Raw genomic sequence first — 13,440 nt, forward strand, 5'->3', positions numbered from 1 at the left:
ATAATGATTATAATGTTTATTATGGGCATGGAGTGAGTGGTTCATGGTTTCATTTCTGTTGGGTTACCCAGCTTTTCCAGCGGAAAACGAAACGAGCCCGCAGACAACTGCGTCCCAGGCGACTTTCGCCCATGGAAGAGCCGCCCAGCTTCATCTTGAAGGGATTCTGCTTAAAGTCGATCATTTGGTGGGCCTCACAGCGTGGACGAGACTTCAAAAGACTGATGGATGGGTAATCCCCGATTAAGCTGGGCAACTGTGGCTACCAAAGAAGCCTGCGATTCCACAAAGATTGCAAAAATACCTCACGAATTCTTACCGCAAACGAAAGCTGGAAGGGATTGGACTGCGCCCTGAGAGAACCCGCACCTCCGGCTACCATTGTGACGTTAATATGACTATGGAAATATCTCTGCCTATGAGGATCACGCGATCTCAAAGATTTCACTTTCAACTCGAGCAGCGGCAACTGACGACACCCAAGTGCAATGTGCAACTGAAGATTTCGATGCAGATGCATCTCGAGAGTGAAATGAAAATGAAACGAAAATGGGAATGGGAATCGGTATGGAAATGGAAATGGCGTCGCATTTGCTTTTTACCTAGACGAACACAATTGGTGCAGGGCAGGCACAGAAGATCTGTTTATTGTCAGCTCTCGACCGGATTTCAAGGGTACGACTCGAGGGACTCGAACTCTGTCCACAGAGTAAACACAACGAGTCCGAAAACGAAAAAGAATCCCTCCTCCAACTCCGGAATTCCCGCTTTTTCGTGACCCATGTTGTTTCATCTATCAATGTTTGCGGCGCGTGACGTCGCCATCTGTTGGACTCATTTCTGGTGGGGATGCTATTTTTGGGAGCTCGTTGCTCGAGGATTAAGTGCTGGGCTGGTTCAGGTTAAAGACCTCGCCCATCAATTCTAGCTAAACAATTGCAAATGGGGATTTGGGGGCGAGTTCAATGTTCTGCAAGATGATAAATCGTGGCGCCTGCATCCCTAAGTACATATATATGAGGTATACCCAATTCAAAAGATATTCTACATTTATAATTAAGTTATTATTAGGACACATGTGTTTGTTTTTATTTTTCCTATTTATCCTATTAATATAGTGAATTCACACTTAATGAAAACATAGTTTTACATAACCTTTCACAGCTGCTTCAATTCCGCGAAATTCGCGGTGCTTCGTGTATCCTGCAGGTAGTTGTCCTGCGCACCTTAACCCATTTTCCACCTGAGCTACCTGCACCGGATGGCCACTTCTACGCCAAGTTCCACTTCGCCTTTGACTAGGAAAATCGCGGAGCGGACTCGAGCAGTCGTCACGTTCACTGATTTATTGGCCCACTTGGCGAGTGGGCCAACTCACGTTGGAGGAGGAGATAGCAGGGGGAACCGGTCGCTAGTGGATAGTCGGCTCCCAACATGGCCACACACAAACGCCAACATTGATTACCGCAATCCGACTCTTTTCGTCCAGAGAACGGGCACAACAGTTGGCCAAGTGGGAGGCACACGGCAATCGCTTTGAATTAAATGCAATTGCATCATTGCGCCGTCCGAGTTGCATTTCAAATGCGGCTCAAACAAATGGCCGCCATCTGCAATTGGGATAAATGCAGCAAAGTGTGCACATTTACCACTGGTAGCCCCGATCGGCAAATGGTTAACGTGATTTGACCCTGACTTCGGCCATAATCTTTAATATTTATGTAGACCAATTGCAATTGCATGGGACATTTAATTTTATTATTGGTACATACAAATAGCGCATGTGGGTAAAACAAGGCAGTGGGTTTATTACCGGGCTTTTATAGCTCAAAGAACTGCATAATAATAAATGTCTAAGAAAAGAGAATGAGTAGTTCCGACACAGTAATTTATAAATGTTTGTCTTGAAAGTGATGCATACTCTAAATTAACCTAAATCATAAAAGCTGCATCTACTTTAATGCTTTCTAAATATTATTGATTTACTTAATTAGCTTCACTTTGTCCAAGCTAGGCTTGGCTTTCTCCCAGTGAGCACTGAAGAACCCTTCTCCAAAACTCTCACCCAAGTCTGCTCCGCCGGCTGCCTCACATCACATCGCATCACAACGCCACATCAAATCAAATCGCCTCGAATCAATTTCTCCTCGGCTGTCAACCCAAGTGGCGGAAAGTGGGGCCATGGAGTTGGCCAGTAGAAGTGGCCAGCCGATATGGACGTGGTCCGCATTTTTTCGCCAACTCCAGAATGCGCCCATCGGCGTGCGAAGAAATGCAATTAAAATCCCAACGCGGATGCGTCGAGGACGATTTGACATGGTACATGGGAACCAGAGTGTGCTCCTAATGGTTGCGGAAATCTGTGCGCTAGGCAAATTAAGCACTGGATGGATTACGTAATATCTGGGAGTGAGGCCCACCAGACGGGAAGTGCCACAGATCTCGTATGTCGCTGCAAACGAATGTAGGCCGAAAATGAAAAATCAAGTGTCGGGAAGCTGGGCAGGAGTGCTTTGGAGTTGGTCAATTAGCGCAGATCATGTGAAATGTTTCCCCCCTCAATCCGAATCCAAATCCGCCATCCCCATCCCCATTCCCATTCACATCCCCATTCACATCCAAGTCCAAGTCCGATGACGGCCAAGCTCGCTCCCAGGCGATTTTAATGCGTGTTACCGTGTTACCATATCACTGTCATTCCAAGTCGTCCGGACTAAATGCTCGCCCCGCTCCACCAGTCATCATCGGGTGGCCGCCTGCAAATTGCTCCACTGCATTGTCATTTAGTCTTTCCATTATGGCCATCGTGTAGATGTTTTTCTCTTTCTATTTATCCGCAATTAATTCATCAAACTGGTTGCATGGCTCTGACTCTGGGATCACATCTGCACATCGCTTGGTAAATATTTATAGACCTAAGCTCGTTTTCCGACCTGCTCTTCAGCTTTTCAAGAGAAAAGTCGCCAAGTCAACTCAACTCGGCTGACTGGAGGATTAGCAGGGAGCCACAGGACAGAATGGTCTTAGAAAATGTGTATACTGGCGAAGGAACTAGGAAGACTTCTAGATTTCTATACCCACCTTCCCAGGATTGCAGACTCAACGGATTTATTCAAGGAAAAGAAGATAAAAAACTTTACTACCAATTGGCAAAGTATATATTCAAAAATCTATCTAATCTTCTAATAGTTAAAGTTCAATCATCTATCCCGCACTTGGTACTTCCGCCTGTCTAACCAATTAATCCGACAACCTAGGAATCGCAGTTCTTTCAATCTCCACCACAGTTACCCAGTTGGACCGTTAAATCGCAGGTTCAGTAACTTTTTCACTTGGCTAGAGTCCAGGAATCTCGAGGATCGTGGACATAGCGCGGATCGGAGTCGGTTTCGAAATAGCAATCGGCGTCGGGGAATCGTGGAAATCGTGTGTCTTCACTGGCTAAAGTCTCGATGCAAACTGATTTAGCGGAAAACTTGCAGGAGTTCAATAGCATAGAAACAGAAAGAAATGCGATTTATTTGCTAACCAGGTTGGCAAATAAGCTGGGAGCCCGCGGAGTGAAAAGCGGGTAGCTGGAGGAGCACTGGCCAAGTGGAAAAAAGTGGAATAACAAGAAGCGGCCAAGCGACCATCGGGCTGGCAACTCGTTTGTCCAGAAACCGAAGAAGCAATAGAAGTAACAGCCGACAGCCGGGAGAAGAAGCCGCAAATTGCCACGCGCTGCCAGTGGAGGAAAATAGCCGGGAAAAGTGGGAGTTCCAGGGGGGGAAAAGTGGCGGGCGGGTGATGGAGCGACTTACTGCATGGGTGCACAGAAAGAAAATATTGGGTCGTCAATTAAGAAGCCATAATGAACAACTTAAGTGTAAAGTAATTCTATAAACAATTAATCTATAAAACATGAATCAATATTGGGAAACATTTGTTGAACTAAGAACTAAAAATCGATTAAAATCGCTGAATGCTAAATTGATTCGTTGACAGCACAGATTTTAATTTGTTGAAATATTTAAACTTGCTTAAATATATTTCTTTCAGTGCAGTATCTAACATTGGTTTCTGTTTCCAGTTGCAACTTGCAAGACGCGTGCGTTGGCAATAGTTTTTCTTTTTTCACTCAAAAAATGAAGAGAAAAACGCTCAACCGACTTATGCATTAATGTTGATAATGAAGTTCGCAATGATGTTTTAGTCTATTAGATAACCATCTTAGCCAGACTATTTTATTTTGGACTTTCATTTGGCACAAGTTTCAAGTCGATTTAATTAGTTCAGTTTGCAATTGTTTTGGAAGTTGCTAAATAGTTTTATCAACGATGAAATCTGATATGGGAAATAAGCCCTAGCCAATGGAGCCACCATTTTTGGTAGTTATTTAACTCATCCCCATGGGAAAAACACTCAATTAATAGATGTTCTGAATCGAAGATAAGTCAGCTAAACAAAGTTCTGTTTTCCCCACCAATCTGTAAAAATGGTGAGTCAATGGACTCTAGAGAAGATTTGGTCATCACAATGCAGATACGAGTGCCAACAAAGCCAGCAATTGACTTTGATTAAAATCAATTTAGATTGATTGCAGCTCAAGTGCTCAGATAACAAAAACATTAAGCGGATTCCCCCAGTGACCCGAAGTCCGTGCACTTTGTTCATTGAAAAGCAAAAGTAAAATCACTTCCTATTGTAAAGTAAGAGCCATTAATTTGTATTAAAATGGGCCGAAAGAAGCTGACTAAACTGGGAATTGGGACCTTAAAAGGTATAGATTCCTTCCATATGTACATTAAATACATATTAAATATTTAAGTAGCTCACCTTGAGTACAATGGATAGACTGCTGGCTGTGGCCGATTCGGAGAAGACGCTGTCATGTGACTGGGACAGGGTATCCCTAGAGTAATCCCTGAAATCAGAGATTGAACTACCGCTGCAACTGCGAAATGGAGATGAACTCACCCGTCCACATCCAGAAGGCGACCTTCGCTGAGGCTTCGCTGGCTGTCGGAGATGTCAGCGGCGCCACCAGCTCCGGATCCTGATCCCGAACCTAAGCCTAGGCTGGACTCCAGTTCCTGCGAGGAGTCCCCCACGCTGCGAAGATGGCGCTGTTGGATTCTCTGCTCGGCAAAGTAGCTGCTTCGGTTAAGGACAAGTGAATCGGGGAAGACGGCCACTCCGCCATGCTGTCGCTGGGCCTGGTACATGGCTTCCTGCGGGGATTGCGACTGCGCTTGGGAATCGGATTGGACTGCAACCGACTGGCTGTGGTCCTGTTTGCTGGCCCGCTTTTTGCCCAGGAGCACACTCAGCAGCTCATCGCGATGCGAGCCGTACGATTTGGACTTGGGCAGCGATTGCGTCTGGTAGTTCTCCTTCAGTTGCTGGGGATTCAGAGGAGATCCTGGTGGCGATGCGATCCCGCTGCGCAGATTCTTCTCACTGCTGCTGCTGGTGGCGGGCGGTGGCAAGGTGTTGCAGGATCCGGCTCCTGGCGACTGACAGGATGCAGGACTGTCCGCTGAGCTATTGATCGTACGTCGCCGAAAGATGCGCCGCAGGTTGCGAAGCGGATGGAAACGACGACGCTTCTGCTGCTGTTGCTGCTGATTTGGATGCTCTGGAAAGACCAAGAAATATGCTTAATATAAGAACATTTTTTTAAAATTTTTTTTTTTCGAAATATAAGTGATGGCAGCTTTCCAGACGCTTGCTGGTGCAATTGTCTCCAAGCATCAAAAATAAATTATATTATTAATACATTTTATCTTTAGGTTATGGGAATTTTTTAATAAATAATTGAAACATATTTATAATAAAATTTTAAAATATTTCATTTTTAAAGATTTCAAGTAGATTGACACGCGGGCATAAAAATTCCGGAGTGAGAGCAAAATCGCTTGGGGATTAGGTTTTCACACTCAGGCAAAGGGAATTAAATTACCAGCGATGGAAATTGCGTTATCATGGAATCTTATCCTTCCCCCCTTTCAGTAAATTCAATTTGATAAAGGATTTCCATTAAAGAGATGACAAAATACACTTTGCAATCAGTACTTTCGTAAAAATAACTCAAACAGTTCGTAGTAACTTCCGAGGAAGTGGTCAACTTCCTAGTTTACTCAGCACAGTTGAGCCTATCGATTGTTAATAGAATTCTTCTGTCATTCATCAGAAGTTAAGACCCCAAATACGAAAAAAAAAACTAAATGAGCGATAAGAAGTAAACAATAAGCGAGGGAAAACTCAGCGAATGGTACCAAAAACATGACCATAAATAGGCAAAAGTTGAAGAACTCTCAATTGCTGGAAGTTCCTAGCCGAGAGTGAGAGGGAAATATGCAGGGATTAGGAGAGCGACAGGGATGGCTTCTTATCGTCGATAAGAACGATTGGACACCACGTGAAAAACGGCTTACTAGACAAGGTCATATCGTATCTCAAGTTTGCGCGATATACACAATTTGAAATACATAGAACAATTGCATACAAAAATCCGAAAACGAAAAAAGAGTTATAAAAAACGCTTATCAATCGATTTGAGTTATCTTAAATAGCTTTTATAGCTTTTTTCTTTTCTTCGATTTCTGTAGACGTAAAATGTTTGCACAATTTAGATGGCCGATAAGGCAGGTGAAAGAAAAAGAACTTTTTCTTATCGATCATAAAGAAATGATTACTTTTTGCAGGTACACAAAGTAAATACTAAGAATTAGTTGGGATTTCATATATGGGTTCATAATCGAATCGATATGCATTTCCACAACTGCTGACCTCATTATTCGTAAAGCGTACTGATAAGCTCCACTTCAGTCATCTCCGAATATTTAACATCTAAAGTGATTCACTCTTTTTGTGTGTCATTACCAGAAATGAAAGTTTCGAAAACAAATACCCATCATTCTCAGTGGAAAGTCTGCATACCAGCGTAGGTAAGTGCATATATTAATTAGAGAAAAGAACGCCGTCGAACGGAAGTACAAGAATTTCGACAAATAAAATCAAAATAAAATGAACTCTGCCAAGAAAGCTTCGACCCCTCTAATCAAAAAAAACAGTCACGTTTTGGGGCCAAGACACGCGAGCAGCAAAAGATACTATATATATATATACAATATATACAAAATGTATATGTATTTGAATTTGTTTATGGCCAAACACATGTGTAGTCATGGGTACGACTACTTACTTCATTTATGTTTTTTCGCTGATGGCTCGATTTTAATGATTAATTTCACCTGCGTTGGGGCTGGTCATCATCGCTTGATTAGTCATGGAAAAAGAAGTAGAAATTATTCGAGGGGCACAAGGACTCCCGGTGGCAAGTCATTCTATTTATTGCCCCTTGGGGTGTCTGGCTGTCTGCCCCAGTTCGTCTCCAAAATTGCTTTGGGGACCGACGGCTAATGGAATTTTAACCGAACAAAGGCGGGCATTACCACCCCATTTAGCAAGTGAAAATTGTTTATTTATGGAATGCCTAATTGGGTCAGCAGAGTCAGTCGAGAATGGCATTACTTCTGCAACACGCTGAAGTTCTTAAATTAATTAACCAGCTTTTCAATTGAAAAGTTTCTACTTGGCTCAATCTGACATGGTTGTGATTCACTTTATGAGGCAATCCCGATTACATCAGCATTGCGGATACATTACGAGTATCTCTAATTTATCCTAAAGTCTATTGAGCACCCATATTGTTCAACTTGGCTTTGCCCGCCGCTGTGATCGGTTTGGGTTTCGCTTTTTCCGTGAATGTGGGCGAAATCTTGGCGTCATTGTCATCTTTGGCATCTTGGCATGGCTTTGGTAATTCATCAAAAGCGATTTTCGTCTTTTCAATTTGGCAATCGGATGGAGGATGGATGCCTTGGGTATTAATGTTAGCTCTAATAGCGACTTGCCCACGTGGGATTTTTTGGAGGTGTTCAAGTGACACCGATTGCCATTCGATTCTGAATTTGCAATTCCAAAAAGGTTTGGCTGTGGGTTCGTTATTTATTAATTAATCATTGGCAAAAGCAATCGACTTGCCACACACACACTCAACATGCAAATTGTGCAAATCAACTTTTTAGCCGATTGCAGTAATTGGAGACCTTTTTTTGCCAGTTTTTCTTGAGCATTTTGTAGCCAGCGGATGTGAGCTCGACCAGCTCCGGCTCTTGGGATTGTTGTATTGGGTAAGGTCAAGTGGGCCACGCCCACATCGCACGCGGCCGCCCCTTTGGAACACCCCATGTGGGCAGCTTTGCCGCTTAACAAGTGCTGAGTTCACTTGCGTGGAATAAAAATAGCAAACCATTGAACGAGAATCGAGCCCCAAAGAGATAGACAAAAGCTCCAAGAATTGCACAACGCTAGCAGCAAAATAAAATAAAATTAAATGAAAAGAAATAAAATAAAATAAAAAAAAAATAGAAACGAGTCTCGAGGCCTTCAAATGTTGGCGCTACTCGTGTGCATATAGTAAATTGCAATGCTGTAAACCTCGAGAATTGAATGTTATGCCGATGGATTTAGCCAAGGTTCGTTGATTTTGTTGGTCAAAGAGTTCAACAGGCGTATGATTAATTACATCAACAAGGCGAATAATCGCAGAGCTTTCAATCAATTGCTGCGTAATTGTTTCACACAAAAAACGCTGAGATAAAGCTGCATTTGCGGCTATATAGATTAGGCATAGTGGCCAATGAGTATAAATAACTTGGTCGTAGAGCTATAAAAGATTGTCAAAGAAATGGAAAATCAATAGATGTACTTAGTTAGATAGATATGTATATAGCGCTATATATCGCATGGCCTGATTCATAAGTACTTGCTAATGATAAAGTCAAATTAATTTTTCTAATAATCATACTGACTTGAGTGTAATGTGCTAAGAAATGTATTTGAGCACATTTTCTGGCAATTTTATTTAAAGATCGAATGCCAATCAGAACGTATTCCAGCGAAGACCTATCGCCAATCTGTGGCCCAAAAGACGACGACTGCAATCAGTCGTCTGCTTGCCAATGGCCAATGGCTTGGCTTATCAGTTTTAACCAGGCCGAAATGTAGTGCTTTTTACTTGAGGTGTTCGCACTCGAACGCGACAAATCACAACGACAACAGGCGGTACAACGCAGCAAATTGATTACACAACTCATGTGGCACTTCAATTAGAGGCCCAATCCCCCAGCAGCTGCTCGTAACGAGGTTTCTTCGAGGAGAGATGGGAGATTGAACCCAAAACAAACCATCATCATCGCTTGATAAGCTCCAAACTGATGTCAACTTATATAATGGCCCATGGTTTTATGGGTCGATTGTGTAAATAGTTTTAAACTATATGCTCATCGGGCGTTTTAGGTTCATTTAAGTAATTAAATGATTGAAATGCATATTCAAAACAAACTGGGTTCAGTATCCTCAGAATTTCAAATATTTCACAAATTTCAGTTCGTTCTAGTCCAAAAAATGCACAAAAACACAATACGTTTTATTACCTGTTTAAATATGTATCATAAAGCCCAAAATAGCGCCAGATGTTTTATTCAACTGCACAATTCCCGCGAATTGTTTACTTTACTGATTGTTGCCTATTGTAAACAAGCCTGTATTTTTTTAGTTAGAAGAATATGGCATGTATCTTTAGGCATAAGTATCTGCTTTACTTGAACTTCACTTAGCGGCGCACACACAAGTTTGCACTTAGTTCGATGACTCGATATGTATGTTTTCCCGATATTATTGATTAAACTTTGTTGACTTTTGTAGCTCTTGTATCTTTCGGATACGGATTGATCGCTCGCAGATTGCGAATGGCAAATTGCGAGTTGGGATTGCGGATTCGATTGAATCTTGCGATTGCATTCAGCGACAATTCAATTAGTGCAATAACCGGCGCGTTCGGCAGCGAAATTGCTCACCTGTTCAGGTGGAGCGGAGCGCACAGAATGAATTGAATCAATGGGACAGCGCGAAAGACCGCCATGGAAATCGAAATAACAGACTCCCCAACACAATACAATACAAGCAAATGATACTCACTTCTCTCGGGAACTGAAATTGAAATCTACGAAAAACGAAACGAAGCGAAAAGCCCGAACAGAAACAGAAAAAAAAACGTAATCAACTGAACTCGGCTAAAATGAATCGAATCGAGTCATCGACAGCGGCGGGATTGGGCTTATTGGCCGCGTTGTGTTGCCAATTCGGACTGATTAGCGTTTCTTGGCTCACTGCAGGTGTCTGCCAGCCGTCTGAGCGGCTAACAGCGCTGTTAGCAGCACAACAGCACAGTGGGCCATAAATGCGATTTAACGAGCCTAATCAAAAAATCAAACCCCATGTATGTTTACTACTTCCGCGAGCTGTTCAAAAAATATATTTATTACCGCTCTTATATTACCAATCAGTGTGTTATGCAATCAGCGTTAATGTGTCTAGTTTCAACAGCTACAAATAAACAATTAATAATGATTTTCTAATTCTATCAAACATTATGCTTAAAAGTTTTTACGTTCTGTTTTTCATCAAACTTATAAATATAATTTTAAGATTATATGACTAATTCACATTTGAGAATGCTGTATTATTTTTGAATAAAGCAATAACATTTAACAACGTTGTTAATTATATTTAAACATTAGAAAAAAACTCAAATGAAAACAACAAAGACGTTCTGTCATTACTTGAGTTCTTAAATTAATAATGTTTTAACTAATATCTTTTATGCGTTTTTACCCACTGTCCATCGATCCATTTATTCATGTTGAGACTTACACAGGTGAATAATATGTGTGCTGTCCGTTATTGTTGATGTGGTTTCTTTGTGGGAGTTGTCATAACGACCACGGTTGGGGTGACCCCAAATGGATAAAGCTTCCTATTCCCATTACGAATCCGCAGGCAGAACCAACCTATGAGGTTGTATTCGCTATTCGCTGTTCATTTGCATTAGCCGTAGAAAGTTGGGGGCGTTAATTAGCACGTGTAGGCAGTATTACCCACAATTATATAAACATTATCCAGTTATTCAGTTGTCGGTGGCTATATGAGGGCTAGCCCAACGAAAACAAATAGACAAAGACCAGTTCACATGTGAACTGAAGTATATAGATTCGTGCAGTAGCAGGCACGATGTGGATGTGGCTCAATCTGAATATGTATTACAGCCACTTTTATCTCTGGCTCATTGTATCTGCATCTGTGTTTGATTCAGGGGGAGTTGGCGTCGACAAACCGAAAGCCAAAACAACCCACTAATTATGCACATACGAAACAGCCAACAAACCAGCACATGAACTCTGTTACATCTCTGTGCGTACCGAACCGTCTGCCCAAGTCGCATATACCCTCAGCTCGTATAGGGTGTCTACAATAACATGGCTTTGTTGGGTATGCAACCCACACACTTTCCTAACTACCATACGATCTGGATCTGCAAAAGGGGTTCACGTCTGTGAACTCTGCAAACCGATCGCAACAATGATACTTCACTTAGTTTTCAAGGAAGAGCACAGGCCCAATCTCGTTCCATATGATCGATGGCATTACTCTGGAAAGTGATGCAATCAACGCCGAGTAAAATGAATTCATTGTAAGTTAACAAACTATATAACATATAAAACTCAATACTAGATTTCCATGAGAAATATTTCGCGAATAGTTTGCGAAAAAGGTAAATATTAATATCAAATATATAATATTTAGTATCAAAACCAAATATTACCTACTACAAAGTAACTTTTTCTTTGCCAAGTACCCTATTGATGTCATTTTTCAAGGCGTGGAATATGCTGGCTTTTCCCAAACAAGGTCAACAGATATTCAAAGCCCGTAAAACATCCATAAAGTCCTGGCTAAAACCTGCAATCAACCCTCGGGGATGCCAATCAAACCAAACTCCAAGCCTTTGGCAATCAGCGAGAACCTTTTTCGCAACCCGTGTCCTGGGGGATTTTCCCGAAATGATGAACACGTGAAGGAGAGAAATCCCCAACACTGTAAGCGATTCCCGGAAACCAAGAGCAAAGGCCCCAAGGCAATTTCATAATTCCACATTCCGCACTTGAATGATTTAATAACGCAGACCAACGAGAAATTCCTTGGCAGGAATAGGAATACGGATGTGTTTTTTTGTTAGCTCAGCTCGGCTCGGCTTGGCTCGTTGGTGGTATTATGAAAGCAATTAGATAACTCACCGGCGGTCGGGGACTGGTGGGCATCGTTTCCTGGACTGGAGATGGGCGTTGAGGTGGCGCCATGGGTGTGCGGGTGGGCGTGGGCCGCCGGCAATGACAATGGTCCCCCGGAGTAGCTGGCATCCAACTCCGATTCCAGCGGCGGCGAGTTTTCCCTCACACACGACATCAGGCCGGAAGACATGCTGGAAAAAAGGGAAAACTATTTGTAATTGCCATCTGCAAGTATGCGGTATTAGCGATATTAGTGCAATGGAAATATATGTATCTTCTCTTCCCCATCGGAGTCCTCCGTAGGAACTTCCCTGGACTCAACCCATACCCGTCACTCAAACTGCACTGACATCCTGCGACACCGCTCTAATGGATCTCCATTATGTCGGTGTTCTGGGGGAAATTAAATGTCATATTGCATTCGCGATAAAAGCCACCACAAACTGGCGGAAAACTCAGTCTTCTGCAGAATGACGGAGTGACAGGGAAATTGGTTGAGAGAATCCTTAAGTTGTGGCATTTAATTAAATTTGTGCGGATCTTAAACATAATTACTTATTGAACACTGGGTAATTGGATGTGTTGACTTTGTAATTATAGCTAAACATTAAAAGTCAGCTTGACAGTTTTTTTGCAATTGAAATAGTTACCTGTCAACCGAAGAAGGCAAAAAGTAACAGACTGAATTCAGTTTGAAAGTGAAGAAATAGTTACAATACTGTTTTTGAAAATTTGGAAAAAATCTCTATACTTGTGAATACAATAGAATGTGTAATGAATTTTTTAAATTAATCAATCATTTTATGTAAATATTTTCAGTTAAGCCTAGAGAATTTTTGATTTATGTATTAAAGCAAGGAATTTATTTCGACTTCACATAAATGACAATATGCTCAAAGCATTAGGAATTAGTGTGATTCACAATGATTTAGATGCCAAAAAAAATCCTTAGTTCAGTCAACCCACTCGATCATCCCGAGTCATCCATCCAATAAATTCATGTCCGGCATGAGCAGAATGCATTTTCCATTTGCTCGGCGGATTCCCTCGAATCGCTGGCATCGAAAATCGCGGCTGGTCCAAAGGCATTTCAAGGAAAGCTATTTTCATCTAGGAATTTGCCCCTTTTCCTGAACTGTGTGGCCTGCAGACTCTGTCGATGTGCATATGGATTTTGGCTCATGGTTCTCCTCTCACTGTCTTGGGCTTTGTTTTGGCGCCGGACGAATGGGACGTGAGTAATGGCTTCTCGAGCGGATGA

At 42.1% G+C, this 13,440-nt stretch overlaps 1 protein-coding gene across 4 annotated transcripts in view; it reads right to left on the reverse strand.

Moving 5' to 3' along the window:
• Nucleotides 1–13,440, reverse strand: part of LOC6608570 (proteoglycan 4) — a 35,026-nt gene that overhangs the window by 4,416 nt on the left and 17,170 nt on the right. For 2 of the 4 annotated variants that reach the window (XM_032716809.1, XM_032716808.1), the window contains 3 exons: nt 12,186–12,370; nt 4,960–5,620; nt 4,819–4,906 (listed from right to left, as the gene is read on the reverse strand). In XM_032716809.1, coding sequence (XP_032572700.1) covers nt 4,819–4,906; nt 4,960–5,620; nt 12,186–12,369 — 933 coding nt within the window. In that variant the 5' untranslated portion in view covers nt 12,370. Of the gene's footprint in view, nt 1–319; nt 462–4,818; nt 4,907–4,959; nt 5,621–12,185; nt 12,371–12,829; nt 13,012–13,440 lie in introns of those variants that run through there. The other 2 variants (XM_032716810.1, XM_032716811.1) reach the window with 2 other exon arrangements.

The sequence above is a fragment of the Drosophila sechellia genome, chromosome 2R (assembly GCF_004382195.2).
Source record: "Drosophila sechellia strain sech25 chromosome 2R, ASM438219v1, whole genome shotgun sequence".
Lineage (NCBI taxonomy): Eukaryota > Metazoa > Arthropoda > Insecta > Diptera > Drosophilidae > Drosophila > Drosophila sechellia.